Raw genomic sequence first — 17915 nt, forward strand, 5'->3', positions numbered from 1 at the left:
TTGCAACGGCTTAAAAACATCCAGTGGAATATATAACGTTTCATAAATAAATAGGTCACAAAATAGGTTACATCTATCCAAATAAATAAACATCTGAATTGGATCTGTTTAAAAGACAGCTTCCTAGCATCTAGTCCCACTTGTTTCCTGATGGCAGAGATTTACCCTGTGTGTTAGCGGTATCATTTATTAAACAGCGGCTGACATTGTAGTTGTTCAGTAGTAATAATAACACCACTGACCTCCCTTCTCATGTCAGGGTACACAGCACACCATTTGTTCTGAGCAAATGTACAAGAAGAAGTACTCTTGTCTTGACCTCTGTGCAGAGTCAAGTGCTCTGTAGTCTCACTTGCCTGTGTGTGTGTGTGTTGTGAGAACAGACTAAGTGTTCTAACTCTGAAGGGTTTGATTCTCTCCCTGCACACAGCAGCACTAGAACAATGATTGTGCTTCACAACAACATACTGTAACATTACCAGTCAGGCCATACTGTAACAGGCATTAGCAGGCTAGCCTCTCTCTATGGCCATTAGCAGGCTAGCCTCTCTCTAGGGTCATTAGCAGACTAGCCTCTCTCTAGGGTCATTAGCAGGCTAGCCTCTCTCTAGGGTCATTAGCAGGCTAGCCTCTCTCTTTGGCCATTAGCAGGCTAGCCTCTCTCTATGGCCATTAGCAGGCTAGCCTCTCTCTAGGGTCATTAGCAGACTAGCCTCTCTCTAGGGTCATTAGCAGGCTAGCCTCTCTCTATGGCCATTAGCAGGCTAGCCTCTCTCTATGGCCATTAGCAGGCTAGCCTCTCTCTAGGGTCATTAGCAGACTAGCCTCTCTCTAGGGTCATTAGCAGGCTAGCCTCTCTCTATGGCCATTAGCAGGCTAGCCTCTCTCTAGGGACATTAGCAGGCTAGCCTCTCTCTATGGCCATTAGCAGGCTAGCCTCTCTCTAGGGTCATTAGCAGGCTAGCCTCTCTCTAGGGTCATTAGCAGACTAGCCTCTCTCTAGGGTCATTAGCAGGCTAGCCTCTCTCTAGGGACATTAGCAGACTAGCCTCTCTCTAGGGTCATTAGCAGGCTAGCCTCTCTCTAGGGTCATTAGCAGGCTAGCCTCTCTCTAGGGTCATTAGCAGGCTAGCCTCTCTCTAGGGTCATTAGCAGGCTAGCCTCTCTCTATGGCCATTAGCAGGCTAGCCTCTCTCTAGGGTCATTAGCAGGCTAGCCTCTCTCTATGGCCATTAGCAGGCTAGCCTCTCTCTAGGGTCATTAGCAGGCTAGCCTCTCTCTAGGGTCATTAGCAGGCTAGCCTCTCTCTTTGGCCATTAGCAGGCTAGCCTCTCTCTAGGGTCATTAGCAGGCTAGCCTCTCTAGGGTCATTAGCAGGCTAGCCTCTCTAGGGACATTAGCAGGCTAGCCTCTCTAGGGTCATTAGCAGGCTAGCCTCTCTCTAGGGTCATTAGCAGGCTAGCCTCTCTCTAGGGTCATTAGCAGGCTAGCCTCTCTCTTTGGCCATTAGCAGGCTAGCCTCTCTCTAGGGTCATTAGCAGGCTAGCCTCTCTCTAGGGTCATTAGCAGGCTAGCCTCTCTCTAGGGTCATTAGCAGGCTAGCCTCTCTCTAGGGTCATTAGCAGACTAGCCTCTCTCTAGGGTCATTAGCAGGCTAGCCTCTCTCTAGGGTCATTAGCAGGCTAGCCTCTCTCTAGGGTCATTAGCAGACTAGCCTCTCTCTAGGGTCATTAGCAGTCTCTCTCTAGGGTCATTAGCAGTCTCTCTCTAGGGTCATTAGCAGGCTAGCCTCTCTCTAGGGTCATTAGCAGGCTAGCCTCTCTCTAAGGTCATTAGCAGGCTAGCCTCTCTCTAAGGTCATTAGTAGGCTAGCCTCTCTAGGGACATTAGCAGGCTAGCCTCTCTCTAGGGTCATTAGTAGGCTAGCCTCTCTAGGGACATTAGCAGGCTAGCCTCTCTCTAAGGTCATTAGCAGGCTAGCCTCTCTATAAGGTCATTAGTAGGCTAGCCTCTCTCTAAGGTCATTAGTAGGCTAGCCTCTCTCTAAGGTCATTAGCAGGCTAGCCTCTCTCTAGGGTCATTAGCAGACTAGCCTCTCTCTAGGGTCATTAGCAGGCTAGCCTCTCTCTAGGGTCATTAGCAGGCTAGCCTCTCTCTAGGGTCATTAGCAGACTAGCCTCTCTCTAAGGTCATTAGCAGGCTAGCCTCTCTCTAGGGTCATTAGCAGGCTAGCCTCTCTAGGGACATTAGCAGGCTAGCATCTCTAGGGACATTAGCAGGCTTGCATCAGAGAGCATCAGGCCAAATAATGGCACAAGAGCGAAGAACATGTACTGTTTTGTCTGTATTTCAGTCCATGACCAGCAGAGAGCAGTCTTTCACCATAATGTGCAGTGGAAGGGCCAATCCCAAATCGACCCCCTAAACCCTAATGGAAATCTGAGAGCATTTGATTGGTATAAGCAATATGGTCAAACTTCCAGATGGCAAGGTGGATCACAAGTGCATAGGGTGCAGGATTTAGGGGACAATTTGGGATTGGGCCAATTTTTATCTGTTGAACGATAGTCCATTTACATTTGAGTCATTTAGCAGACGCTCTTATCCAGAGCGACTTACAGGAGCAATTAGGGTTAAGTGCCTTGCTCAAGGGCACACCAACAGATTGTTCACCTAGTTGGCTCAGGGATTCGAACCAGCGACCTTTCGGTTACTGGCCCAACACTCTTAACTGCTAGACTACCTGCCGCCCCAGGAGGTTCTGTCAGGCTGTGGATACTGTATGGTATACATAGTAAAGGCAGCAGAGACTGCGTCTTGGAGAATGTCTGTGGTCCTTCAGTACAATATGATGTATTAGTGTTGATGAAATTCCCTAACAAGGGACCTGCTTGGCCTCTGGCTGTACACACAGCTCTATACATGAGTCTGTCTGTGGCCCTTCAGCTCAGTAGAACGTAGCAGCGTTAATGTTCATGTCAGTGACATCATCACACGAGGGACCTAGCCTCCAGAACGAGAGACCTGGCCTCTAACGTTAGTGGCCAACGCACCGAGGGTGGCGGGGATCCCCTCCCGATCAGAGGAACGTTCTCATAGCGAGGGTTCCCTCCAAACAGCATAGACTGATTCCTATAGGAGAGAGAGATGGAGAGAAAGAGAGAGGGGGGGGGGGTGGAGAGCGAGAGAGACAGAGAGAGAGAGAGAGAAAGACAGAGAGAGAACGAGAGAGACAGACAGAGAGAGAGAGAGAGAGAGAGAGAGAGAGAGAGAGAGAGAGAGAGAGAGAGAGAGAGAGATGTGAGTCAAGTTATCTGATAAAACAAACACAGTGCTGCTTATTCCAGACACACAGATACGGACAGGGACACACACAGACAGACACAGACACCCTACCCCACCCGACCTCCTCTCTCTACTTACATGTACTCTGAGGTGGGGAGGATGGCAGCAGTCTGTGGTGGAGGGTGTAGACTGGCCTGGCTGTCCAGACTGCTGCTGTAGCTACAGAAGCTGTGTACATGGCTGGCTCTACTAGGGTTGTAGGCCATATGACGGGCCTGGGGGTTAAACGGATCCTCCTCATCGATGTCGTCATAGTCCCTGTCCCTGAGATCACCACAGGAGCGAGCACCATCAGTCAGCATCAGGCTGTCTGTTAGTTTCATTTCAAGGAAGGGCACAATGGCGCCCAAAGCAACATCCAGACCCTCTAGTATCAACATCCAGACCCTCTAGCATCAACATCCAGACCCTCTAGCACCAACATCCAGACCCTCTAGCATCAACATCCAGACCCTCTAGCATCAACATCCAGGCCCACTAGCATCAACATCCAGACCCTCTAGCATCAACATCCAGGCCCACTAGCATCAACATCCAGACCCTCTAGTATCAACATCCAGGCCCACTAGCATCAACATCCAGACCCTCTAGTATCAACATCCAGGCCCACTAGCATCAACATCCAGACCCTCTAGTATCAACATCCAGGCCCACTAGTATCAACATCCAGGCCCTCTAGTATCAACATCCAGGCCCACTAGTATCAACATCCAGGCCCTCTAGCATCAACATCCAGGCCCACTAGCATCAACATCCAGGCCCACTAGCATCAACATCCAGGCCCACTAGCATCAACATCCAGACCCTCTAGTATCAACATCCAGGCCCACTAGCACACAGTTTGGTGGCACCTTAATTGGGGAGGACAGGCTCGTGGTAATGACTGGAGCGGAATAGGTGGAATGGTATCAAATACATCAAACACATGGTTTGATGCCATTCCATTTGCTCCATTCCAGACATTATTATGAGCCGTTCTCCCCTCAGCAGCCTCCACTGTTAATTGAAACCAATAGACACAATAGAATCACTATAGCAAACAAATGAAACATATTTTAGGCCATCAATCTCCCAGTTCTTATTTGGTTAGGCTTAGGTGTAAGGGTCAAGGTTGGGGTTGTGGTTATGGTTACAGGTAGGTTGAACACACATAGACCAAATACAGTGTTACCAGTCCCTACCTGCTGGCGATGAGGGTCCATGCCCGGGGGATGGCACACAGAATGGCACAGAAGGCACTGACCGACAGCAGAGAGAAGAGGCAGAGGTAGAGGAGACCCTCCACCCCGTCATAACACACCCCCATCAGACCATCCAGGTAGTTCTACAAGACAAAACACCCTCACTGTTACCCTCACTGTTACCCTCACTGTTAAGATGATAACTTTATTGTCCATCAACCACAAGAAGATCATTTGAAGACATCTGAGTACTCAATTTCTATTTCTGGTATTGTCACAACGTGGAGTGTTGTGCGATAAGAGTTTTGGGGGGTTTCAAAGAACCTAAGAGCACCTTTTGTCTTTTTATTCAAGTGTGTCTGGGTATGTTCTCATTCTACAGACGCATTCTGACTGTAACCACAACGTCCTCTTGTCTCAGGGTAACCACCTCACCTTATGGAGCCCCCTGCAGTCTAGCAGGGCTGTTAACTGGTGCAGGTTGAACTCTGTAGAGTTCAGCAGGCGCTGGATCCCCAGAAGATCTCTCTGTAGACAAGGTATAAAAATAGTGTGAGGAACAACACACCTCCTGTAACACTGTGTCCTCCGGTAACACTATGTGTCCTCCTGTAACACTATGTATCCTCCTGTAACACAATGTATCCTCCTGTAACTCTAGGTGTCCTCCTGTAACACTATGTATCCTCCTGTAACACCATGTATCCTCCTGTAACACTATTTATCCTCCTGTAACACAATGTATCCTCCTGTAACTCTATGTATCCTCCTGTAACACTATGTGTCCTCCTGTAACACTATGTGTCCTCCTGTAACACTATGTGTCCTCCTGTAACACTAAGTGTCCTCCTGTAACACTATGTATCCTCCTGTAACACTATGTGTCCTCCTGTAACTCTAAGTGTCCTCCTGTAACACTATGTGTCCTCCTGTAACACTATGTGTCCTGTAACTCTAGGTGTCCTCCTGTAACAATATGTATCCTCCTGTAACACTATGTGTCCTCCTGTAACACTATGTATCCTCCTGTAACACTATGTGTCCTCCTGTAACTCTATGTGTCCTCCTGTAACACTATGTATCCTCCTGTAACACTATGTGTCCTCCTGTAACACTATGTATCCTCATGTAACGCTATGTGTCCTCCTGTAACTCTAGGTGTCCTCCTGTAACACTATGTATCCTCCTGTAACACGATGTATCCTCCTGTAACACTATGTCTCCTCCTGTAACTCTAGGTGTCCTCCTGTAACACTATGTGTCCTCCTGTAATACTATGTATCCTCCTGTAACACTATGTATCATCCTGTAACTCTAGGTGTCCTCCTGTAACACTATTTATCCTCCTGTAACACTATTTATCCTCCTGTAACACTATGTATCCTCCTGTAACTCTATGTATCCTCCTGTAACTCTAGGTGTCCTCCTGTAACACTATGTGTCCTCCTGTAACTCTAGGTGTCCTCCTCTAACACTATGTGTCCTCCTGTAACACTATGTGTCCTCCTGTAACACTATGTATCCTCCTGTAACACTATGTATCCTCCTGTAACACTATGAATCCTCCTGTAACTCTAGGTGTCCTCCTGAAACACTATGTATCCTCCTGTAACACTATGTGTCCTCCTGTAACTCTAGGTGTCCTCCTGTAACACTATGTGTCCTCCTGTAACACTATGTATCCTCCTGTATCATCCTGTAACACTATGAATCCTCCTGTAACACTATGTGTCCTCCTGTAACACTATGTGTCCTCCTGTAACACGATGTATCCTCCTGTAACACTATGTATCCGCCTGTAACACTATGAATCCTCCTGTAACTCTAGGTGTCCTCCTGAAACACTATGTATCCTCCTGTAACACTATGTGTCCTCCTGTAACTCTAGGTGTCCTCCTGTAACACTATGTGTCCTCCTGTAACACTATGTATCCTCCTGTATCATCCTGTAACACTATGAATCCTCCTGTAACACTATGTGTCCTCCTGTAACACTATGTATCCTCCTGTATCCTCCTGTAACACTATGAATCCTCCTGTAACACTATGTGTCCTCCTGTAACACTCTTCTAAACACAGTGGCACAGAGCACTAAGTAACCCTAACATGTTAAACAGACATGCAGGATTTGACAATTACTCTCTATGAGGGCTTTAATAGCGTTTTAGCGCTCTGCCCTTATGTGTTTAAAAGAATACAGCGTCAGCATCAGCACTAGATGTTGAGCTCCATAGAGATATCTGTACTGAATATAATAAATATAATGCTATTTTTATGTTGATGGCTGCTCCATCCACTCACCTCAGCAGTGGGGAAGACAGGTACAGAGAACTGCAGTAGTCCCTGTATTTGGATCTGCATGGTGGTCAGAGACCTCTGGAAGATAGTCAGAGACTGACACACACACACACACACACACACACACAAATTGTAGAGTCAAAGCTGTGTAGAAACATGAGTGAAAATATGTCATAAAGTGTGTCATTACGGACCCTTAATGGAGGAGTTCATTTCAGACGGAGAGCCCCAGATTATCCAGATTACCCCACCCACCCCAAAACACACACACACTCCGACCCCCGCTCTCCCCCAATCTGATCCCTAGCACAAACAACAGACAATATGTCCATTGGCTGAGCCATAAGAGGGCAGATTATCTGTGTCTATTTAACAAGGCATAACACAAAGCTTTAAATGGATACTGCTATGTGTGTGTGTGTGTGTGTGTGTGTGTGTGTGTGTGTGTGTTTACTGGCCATGAGGATGTATCTGGCCTCTGTATATTACCTCAATACATGGACCATTAATCCTGCCTTTTAAAATATGTAATATCCCCAGCATGGTAAATAAATAAAAGGGATTTGGGGGATGGGGGGGTTGGTCTGTGTGTGTGTGTGTGTGTGTGTGTGTGTGTGTGTAGTCCCTGAGGCAGACTATACACACTGTCTATGTCTACACCCCACTAATTACCTCCAAACCCCACATTTAAAATGTACTTGGATCAAAGTGTATTTCTGTTATGGCCTGAAAGTCATTAAATTAGTAGTGCTGCCTGTTTTTATTCTCAGAGGCTCAACAACATTTTGATTAACATCTGCTTCTGAGCTAATCAAACTAATGAGGGAAAACTACTTTTACAACTAAAAGATCATTCATGTACCTGTTGGAAAGGGTTGGGTAGACTGCAATACAGGTAGTAGTGTGTCACTTCTGTTCAGGAGAGAGAGAAGGAGAGAGAAGAGAGGAGGGAGAGGGAGAGGGAGAGAGAGGGAGAGAGAGAGAGGGACGTGGAGAGAGAGAGAGAAGAGAGAGAGTGACAGGGAGAGAGAGAGAGAGAGAGAGAGAGGAGGGAGAGGGAGAGAGGAGGGAGAGAGAGAGAGAGAGAGAGAGCGAGAGGGAGAGAGACGTGGAGAGAGAGAGAGGAGAGAGAGAGAGTGACAGGGAGAGAGAGAGAAGAGAGAGAGAGAGTGAGAGGGAGAGAGAGAGTGACAGGGAGAGAGAGAGAGAGAGAGAGGGAGAGATAGAGAGGGGAGAAAGAGAGGAGAGTGAGAGAGCGAGCGAGAGAGAGGGGAGAAAGAGAGGAACAGGGAGATAGAGAGGGGGAGAGAGCGTGAGAGGAGAGAGAGGGGGAGAGAGGGGGAGAGAGGGGGAGAGGATACATTTAAAATTTTTAGTCATTTAGCAGACGCTCTTATCCAGAGCGACTTACAGTTAGTGAGAGAGAAAGAGAGTCAGACAACCAAAGCTCATCCCAATGAAGATTAACCCAAACACACCCTGTATTAATTACATTAATTAATTTCAGAAAGAAAAGACAGCATAAACACATCTTAACATGTAGGATTTGTTCTGTAACAGTGGGTCTATCTGACCAGTGGTTCTGTAGGAGCCAAATAGGTCATATTGTATATTTGCATGTTTCCAATTCATGATGCATTTCTGTTGTATGTGTGTTTGCCATTAATCCCCTGTCAAGTGTGTGTACCCCCTCTACAGGCCAGTGGAGAATACAGTTAAAAGGCATACACGCTCCAAGGCCTACTGGGAGTGGCTGGAATGGCAGCACACAGTCTTTTGACCATACCAGACCATGTTTACCATGCTGTTTGTTTCTTTAGTTTAATGATCACAATTAGTTTAGGAAAAATTCTATACATTTTTGTATCCACAAGAACAACAAATAAATGTATTATTATTTTTCAACTTGAATCAAACTCTGGACATTGAATTTGTATGATTCAAGACTAACATTTCACCACTCTCCATTGTGGCTAAAGGATTCGAATGGAAATTGTATTGGGACAATTTAGCCACTACAGGTTCTATCTGCCAAGTGTGAGCCAGTGTGGACTGTGAAGAATCACCTTGTCTATGACTGCTATTAGAAAAGTGGAACTGGAAGGTACCTGCACTGAGGAACTCCTTGGTCCTGTTCGCTATGAACTTGTCTGGAGACACACAGAAGTCACTGGTGCCCTGAAGGGGAAACAAGATAATATACGTTCAGAAGTCACTGGTGCCCTGCAGGGAAAACAGGATACTATACGTTCAGAAGTCACTGGTGCCCTGCAGGGAAAACAGGATACTATACCGAGCAGGATTGGGGTCAAATTTCTGTGTACTTCCTGAATTGACTGGAATTGAAATTGTATTGACCGCAAACCTGATACCGTGGCATTAAACAGGTGTTATCTGGTGTTCATTAGTGTTTAATTACCCTCAATGATCCATTACTTGTTAAAGCACTATTATAGCGTGACATAAAAATGGACAATGATTTGACAGAACAAAGAAAAATTAAGACCCGTCATAAACACTTAAGACTCAAATCACTTCCCAGAATCTTAATGACTGTTTGGAATTATTAGCCTAACAGTCGATGGAGGGTGTGACAGAAAATAATATCCTGTCAAAGTAAATTAACTATAGATCACACAAGAGGGCTGTTAATAACAACAGTCTCCATGCCTCTTTAACCTGTGCTGAGCGTAGCAGAACCAACCCTAGCATACAGACTGTCTGCTCAGACTCTCTCATTCATCTGTGTGTGTGATTGTGTGTGTGCGTGGTTAGTGCTCTCCGGCATCCTTGGGACGTCCCTACCTTAAACCCTAAACCTTAACTTTAACCATAACTCTAACCCTAACCCTAACCTTAACCCTTACCTTAACCATTTTAAATTTAAACTTTAATGGGGTGACCTCAAGAGTCGGACGTCCCAAGGAACCCAGATAGCAAGGACTGTGCATGCATGCGTGTGTGCGCGTGTTTGTGTGTGTAGGGAGAGAGCCTGTTGATGTGCATGCATAAGCAATTACTGTCAGGCCAAAGATCCCCAGTATTCAGACTGTCACCCTGCTAGAGAGGGCCATACACATATAAATACAATGACATGTCTAGAAGTTTAGAGGTAATCTATATAGTCATGATCTATTGGCATTATATTGCTATGAGCAAATATTTATCTCCCTCTCTTATTGTTGGGAGGGGTTGAGGAGGAGGAGTTGAGGAGGAGGAGGAACAATAATCTGGGTTGAGGAGGAGGAGGAGGAGGAAGAGGAGGAGGGAAAATTATCTGGGTTGAGGAGGAGGAGGAGGAGGAGGAGGAGGAGGAGGAGGAGGAGGAGGAGGAGGAAAAATGATCTGGGTTGAGGAGGAGGAGGAGGAGGAAAAAATGATCTGGGTTGAGGAAGAGGAGGAGGAGGAGGAGGAGGAGGAGGAGGAGGAGGAGGGTTGAGGAGGAGGAGGAACAATGATCTGGGTTGAGGAGGAGGAGGAAAAATCAACAAAAGAGGAGGATGAGGAACAATGATCTGGGTTGAGGAGGAGGAGGAGGAGGAGGAGGAGGAAGAGGAACAATGATCTGGGTTGAGGAGGAAAAATCAACGGAAGAGGAGGAGGAACAATGATCTGGGTTGAGGAGGATGAGGAACGCAGGAAAGTATCGATAATGTTCCAGTGAAAAGGTTTGATAATCCACTTTACTGCTAGGGATCGACCTCGACCCTAATCTCCATTGGCCGCACGACAGTATCTGTTGGCTGCCTCCCAAATGGTACCCTATTATCTACAAGTGCACTATGTAGGGAATAGGATGCCAGTTGGGACGCAGCCTATATCCTGACCCCCAACAGACACTGACTCTGCAATTACCAGCTGGAGAAGTGTGGCATGCTTACTGTGGCATCATGCTATTCTAGGTCAGAGGTCGTGTCATTATTCTAGGTCAGAGGTCGTGTCATTATTCTAGGTCAGAGGTCGTGTCATAATAACACAGACACAATGGTTTCTGTCGCTGGCTGGGTGTGGATAAACTGGTCAGTGATGTCAACATGGCATGTGTTACTGTAATCCTGACTGTTGTTGTGATATTGTTGCAGTGTGTTTTCTGGTCAAATAAATGTAGACTCATGATTTCCTCATGTCGCTCAATCCCTCCTCCTCTCTCCCTCCCTCTCTCCCTCCTCCCTCCCTCTCTCCCTCCATCCCAGCCTGCGTCAGAAGCACAGTCACCCAGCCTCTGGATAATCCTAGTCTCCCACCATGCTGGCTCCTCTCTGGGATGGTATCCTGAGTGCCCTGTGTCCCTGTTATTAACAAAGTCTGCCCCATTAACCCCACTAAGCCTAGACATACTGTAGACACACATACACTACATGCCCAAAAGTATGTGGACCCGTGCTCGTCGAAAATCTCATTCCAAAATCATGGGCATTAATATGGAGTTGGTCCCCCCCTTTGCTGCTATAACAGCCTCCACTCTTCTGGGAAGGCTTTCCTCTAGATGTTGGAACAGTGCTGCGAGGACTTGCTTCAATTCAGCCACGAAAGCATTAGTGAGGTCGGGCACTGATGTTGGGCGATTAGGCCTGGCTCGCAGTCGGCGTTCCAATTCATCCCAAAGGTGTTCGATGGGGTTGACATCAGGGCTCTGTGCAAGCCAGTCAAGTTCTTCCACACAGATCTCGACAAACCATTTCTGTATGGAACTCGCTTTGTGCACAGGGGCATTGTCATGCTGAAACAGGAAAGGGCCTTCCCCAAACTGTTGCCACAAAGTTAGAAGCACAGAATCATGTAGAATGTCATTGTATGCGTTCTCCTGGCATCCGCCAAACCCAGATTCGTCCGTCGGACTGCCAGATAGTGAAGTGTGATTCATCACTCCAGAGAACACGTTTCCACTGCTCCAGAGTCCAATGGTGGCGAGCTCTACACCACTCCAGCCGACACTTGGCATTGCGCATGGTGATCTTAGGCTTGTGTACGGATGCTCGGCCATGGAAACCCATTTCATGAAGCTCCCAACGAACAGTTCTTGTGCTGACGTTGCTTCCAGAGGCAGTTTGGAACTCAGTAGTGAGTGTTTGGAATGGAACTCGGTAGTGAGTGTTGCAACCGAGGACAGACAATTTTTACTCGCTACGCACTTCAGCACTCGGTGGTCCCGTTCTGTGAACTTGTGTGGCATACCACTTAGCGGCTGAGCCGTTGTTGCTCCTAGACGTTTCCACTTCACAATAACAGCACTTGCAGTTGACCGGGGCAGCTCTAGCAGGGCAGAAATTTGACGAACTGACTTGTTGGAAAGGTGGCATCCTATGACGTTGCCACATTGAAAGTCACTGAGCTCTTCATTAAGGCCATTCTACTGCCAATGTTTGTCTATGGAGATTGCATGGCTGTGCGCTCAATTTTATACACCTGTCAGCAACGGGTGTGGCTGAACTAGCCGAATCCACTACTTTGAAGGGGTGTCCACATACTTTTGTATATATAGTGTATGTACAGGATAGGTCATAGTTTGGTTGCTATCTGGCCAGATAATCAGATTATAACCAGTGAAAGACGTTTAAAAAACCTATAATTTTGCAATCAGTACACAACCTGACTATGACGTCACTAAAGACATAAGGATGAGATCACTTATAGCAGTTTTTTAATTAGAGCATGTTTGGTGATGACGGGACAGAACAGACACTCACCACGGCAGTAGCAGTGCCTGCTGCTAGTGATGTCCAGCTCAGGACCAGAGATATCACCCCAAACACCATGATCCTGAAACAGAGAGATAGAGAGAGACAGAGAGAGAGAGAGAGAGAGAGAGAGAGAGAGAGATTCCTTTATTATTTTGAAACTTTTGTAAGTGTAATGTTTACTGTTCATTTTTTATTACATTTACTTTTTTTTTTTACATTGTTTATTTCACTTTTTTATTGTTTATTTCACTTTTGCTTATTATCTATTTCACTTGCTTTGGCAATGTAAACATATGTTTCCCATGCCAACAAATCCCCTTAAATTGCATTGAGAGGTCAGAGCCATGGAAGGGGTCAGAGCCATGGAAGGGGTCAGAGCCATGGAAGGGGTCAGAGCCATGTATTTACAATGCTGTATATGGGTCTGGGAGGGGTTAATATGAGACACAAAGAGTGGAAGAGAGAGATAATGAAATTCAATCTATTTTAGATTGTGATGTGATTGTGACGAAGAAAGCATTCTACCATCAGAGATAAATGAAGATGATGTAATAACTTTCCATCTGTTCTCTTCAGAAGGGATTAAAAGGCCTGTGTTCTATCTTCATCTGCACATCGAACTCCTCCTTCCTTTAAACTGTATTAAGGTCTTCCTCTGGAGAATAGCAGCTGCCATCTATTCCACTGTTGTAGAGACACTTAGGCTGCCATTTGGGATGCAGATTTCTCAATCAGGCCCACAATCTAAATTTGAATAATTAAAAGGTGATGATTTAATCAAAGATATATATATATATATATATATATATATATATATATATATATATATATATATATAACAATCTAATTAAACTTGTTATTTGTTGGTTCTTTATTTCTTTCCATTTAATCACAACATTTTGTCCCAAAAAATTACTTATTTCCATTTCCATCAATCTGTAAATGAATAGCCACAGACAGACGAAAGAGAGAGAGAGAGCGAGAGAGAAAGAGAGAGGAGGAGAAAGATAAATAGAGTGAGAAAGAAAACAAACAACTCCCAGATGGTTCTGAAAAGGCTGGGGATGGTTTCAGCTCATATCTCTCCTCTGGTAGTCTTAAAGCAGCAGCAGTAAAGTGTCTGAAAGCGCTTGATAATGAGGGAAGGGCATAGTAGTACACATCCTGGAGAGCAGGCCGGTCGATAGACATTAGTGGACACCACCAGAGAGAAGAAGTCGTCAGCAGAATCGTTCAACAACACTGATACGGTCAGACACAGACTGCTCCATGTGCACATATTAAAGGGGAAAGAGATATGAGGATGATTACTGGGATGTTGTTGACTTGTTTAAACTTCACTGCTGGACACAGATATTGAATATTGAGGTGTTTTCTTATCAAGTTTTGTGTCGAGGCTATATAACTGGGCTATTGCGTCCATTGTCCAGAGGGGGTAAGTAACCACCTCTACAGTAACTGTTACTGTACGTGGTTGGTAGTCACCTCACCTCTACAGTAACTGTTACTGTATGTGGTTGGTAGTCACCTCACATCTACAGTAACTGTTACTGTACCTGGTTGGTAGTCACCTCACCTCTACAGTAACTGTTACTGTACCTGGTTGGTAGTCACCTCACATCTACAGTAACTGTTACTGTACGTGGTTGGTAGTCACCTCACATCTACAGTAACTGTTACTGTACGTGGTTGGTAGTCACCTCACCTCTACAGTAACTGTTACTGTACGTGGTTGGTAGTCACCTCACATCTACAGTAACTGTTACTGTACGTGGTTGGTAGTCACCTCACATCTACAGTAACTGTTACTGTACGTGGTTGGTAGTCACCTCACCTCTCAGGGGAGATGGGTGATGAGATAATATTTGTTAATGTGTTTGTGTTATAACATTTATCCTGTCTATATCTCCTGATCATATAGACAATGGCGCCAGAGGGGATGGCTGCCGTTTTATGGGCTCTTAACCAACCGTGCTATTTTGCTTGTTTTTTCGCATTGTTTGTAACTTATTTTGTACATAATGTTGCTGCTACCGTCTCTTATGACCGAAAAGAGCTTCTGGACATCAGAACAGCGATTACTCACCTTGAACTGGACGAATAATCTTTCTATAATGAGTCGGACGAGAAGGATTTGCTGAGACACCCGACAGAGCCCTCATCCCCGTCATTCGCAGTAGAAAGAGACAAAGATATTGCGGAAGGAGATCGGGATGCCTGGTATGGAGCTGGCAACGAGTGGCTAATCTACCTTTGCCATCGGTACTATTGGCCAACGTACAATCGCTTGATAATAAAGTGGACGAACTACAAGCACGTATATCCTACCAACGGGACATTAAAAACTGTAATATCTTATGGCTGAACGAAGACTTGAATAACATACAGCTGGCGGGTTATACACTGTATCGGCAGGATAGAACAGCAGCCTCTGGTAAGACAAGGGGTGGCGGTCTGTGTATATTTGTAATCAACAGCTGGTGCACGATATCTAAGGAAGTCTCAAGGTTTTGCTCGTCTGAGGTAGAGTAGCTCATGATAAGCTACCAAGAGAGTTTTCATGTATATTCTTCGTAGCTGTCTATTTACCACCAAAAACTGATGTTGGCACTAAGACCGCACTCAATGAGCTGTATACAGCCATAAGCAAACAGGAAAACGCTCATCCAGTGGCCGGGGACTTTAATGCAGGGAAACTTAAATCCGTTTTAACTCATTTCTACCAGCATGTTAAATGTGCAACCAGAGGGAAAACAACTCTAGACCAACTTTACTCCACACACAGAGATGCATACAAAGCTCTCCCTCGCCCTCCATTTGGCAAATCTGACCATAATTCTATCCTCCTGATTCCTGCTTACAAGCAAAAACTAAAGCAGGAAGTACCGGTGACTCGGTCAATATAAAAGTGGTCAGACGAAGCAGATGCTAAGCTACAGGACTGTTTTGCTAGCACAGATTGGAATATGTTCCGGGATTCTTCCGATGGCATTGAGGAGTACACCACATCAGTCACTGGCTTCATCAATAAGTGCATCGATGACATCGTCCCCACAGTGACTGTACGTACATACCCCAACCAGAAGCTATGGATTACAGGCAACATCCGCACTGAGCTAAAGGGTAGAGCTGCTGCTTTCAAGGAGCAGGACTCTAACCCGGAAGCTTATAAGAAATCCCACTATGCCCTCCGACGAACCATCAAACAGGCAAAGCGTCAATACAGGACTAAGTTCGAATCGTGCTACACCGGATCCGACGCTCGTCAGATGTGGCAGGGCTTGCAAACTATTACAGACTACAAAGCGAAGCACAGCCGCGAGCTGCCCCAGTGACACGAGCCTACCAGACAAGCTAAATTACTTCTATGCTCGCTTCGAGGCAAGTAACACTGAAACATGCATGAGAGCATCAGCTGTTCCGGACGACTGTGTGATCACGCTCTCCGTAGCCGATGTGAGTAAGACCTTTAAACAGGTCAACATTCACAAGGCCGCAGGGCCAGATGGATTACCAGGACGTGTACTCCAAGCATGCACTGACCAACTGGCAAGTGTCTTCACTGACATTTTCAACCTCTCCATGTCTGAGTCTGTAATACCAACATGTTTCAAGCAGACCACCATAGTCCCTGTGCCCAAGAACACTAAGGTAACGTGCCTAAATGACCAACGACCCGTAGCACTCACGTCTGTAGCCATGAAGTGCTTTGAAACGCTGGTCATGCCTCACATCAACACCATTATCCCAGAAACCCTAGACCCATTCCAATTTGCATACCGCCCCAACAGATCCACATATAATGCAATCTCTATTGCGCTCCACACTGCCCTTTCACACCTGGACAAAAGGATCACCTATGTGAGAATGCTATTAATTGACTACAGCTCAGCGTTCAACACCATAGTGCCCTCAAAGCTCATCACTAAGCTAAGGACCCTGGGACTAAACACCTCCCTCTGCAACTGGATCCTGGACTTCCTGACGGGCCGCCCCCAGGTGGTAAGGCTAGGTAACAACACATCCGCCACGCAGATCTTCAACACGGGGGCCCCTCAGGGGTGCGTGCTCAGTCCCCTCCTGTACTCCCTGTTCACTCATGGCTGTATGGCCAGGCACGACTCCAACAAAATCATTAAGTTTGCCGATGACACAACAGCGGTAGGCCTGAACACCGACAACGACGAGACAGCCTATAGGGAGGAGGTCAGAAACCTGGCCGTGTGGTGCCAGGATAACAACCTCTCCCTCAACGTGACCAAGACAAAGGAGATGATTGTGGACTACAGGAAAAAGAAGAGGACTGAACACGCCCTCATTCTCATCGACAGGGCTGTAGTGGAGCAGGTTGAGAGCTTCAAGTTCCTTGGTGTCCACATCACCAACAAACTAAAATGGTCCAAGCACACCAAGACAGTCATGAAGAGGGTACGACAAAACCTATTCCCCCTAAGGAGACTGAAAATATTTGGCATGGGTCCTCAGATTCTCAAAAGGTTCTACAGCTGCACCATCGAGAGCATCCTGACTGGTTACATCACTGCCTGGTATGGCAACTGCTTGGCCTCCAACCGCAAGCACTACAGAGGGTAGTGTGTACGGCCCAGTACATCACTGGGGCCAAGCTTCCTGCCACCCAGGACCTCTATACCAGGCGGTGTCAGAGGAAGGCCCTAAAAATTGTCAAACTCCAGCCACCATAGTCATAGACTGTTCTCTTTGCTACCGCACGGCAAGCGGTACCGGAGCGCCAAGTCTAGGTCCAAGAGGCTTCTAAATAGCTTCTACCTCCAAGCCATAAGACTCCTGAACATCTAATCGAATGGCTACCTGGACTATTTGCAGTGACCCCCCCCCCCCCCCCCCCCAGTACCGGTACCCCTGTATATAGCCTCGCTATTGTTATTTTTACTGCTGCTCTTTAATTATTTGTTACTTTTATTTCTCTTTTTTTTTTTGTATTCTTTCTTAAAACTGCATTGTTAGTTAAGGGCTTGTAAGTAAGCATTTCACTGTAAGGTGAATTGTATTGTTGTATTCGGCGCATGTGACAAATACAATTTGATTTGATTTGATCAGGTCTACACAGAGCAAAGTGAGTACCAGTTACTTACACATATCAGAGTGTGGACCAGTTACTTACATGGTGAGTAGCCAACGGGACTGCTTGGCCACCCCCAGACATGCCACCAGGCATATAACCAGATCTAGGATCAGCAGTAACAGTAGGTCAGCCACCTAGAGAACAGAGAGGGCACAGTGTTACATATCTAGGATTCAGCAGTAACAGGTAGGTCAGCCACCTAAGTGAACAGAGAGGGCACAGTGTTACAGATCTAGGATCAGCAGTACAGGTAGGTCAGCCACCTAGAGAACAGAGAGGGCACAGTGTATTTCCCTTTGGACTTTT

At 46.2% G+C, this 17915-nt stretch overlaps 1 protein-coding gene across 1 annotated transcript in view; it reads right to left on the reverse strand.

Annotated features, from left to right (window-relative positions):
• LOC311104529 (protein tweety homolog 2-like) overlaps nt 1–17915 on the reverse strand; it is a 69633-nt gene that overhangs the window by 3912 nt on the left and 47806 nt on the right. The window contains 10 exon segments of the mRNA XM_084146392.1: nt 3054–3132; nt 3424–3609; nt 4527–4669; nt 4962–5054; nt 6828–6920; nt 7687–7736; nt 8933–9002; nt 12512–12584; nt 17649–17730; nt 17733–17743. Coding sequence (XP_084002518.1) covers nt 3054–3132; nt 3424–3609; nt 4527–4669; nt 4962–5054; nt 6828–6920; nt 7687–7736; nt 8933–9002; nt 12512–12584; nt 17649–17730; nt 17733–17743 — 880 coding nt within the window.

This window comes from Coregonus lavaretus, assembly GCF_964263955.1.
Source record: "Coregonus lavaretus genome assembly, chromosome: 28".
In the NCBI taxonomy this organism is placed as follows: domain Eukaryota; kingdom Metazoa; phylum Chordata; class Actinopteri; order Salmoniformes; family Salmonidae; genus Coregonus; species Coregonus lavaretus.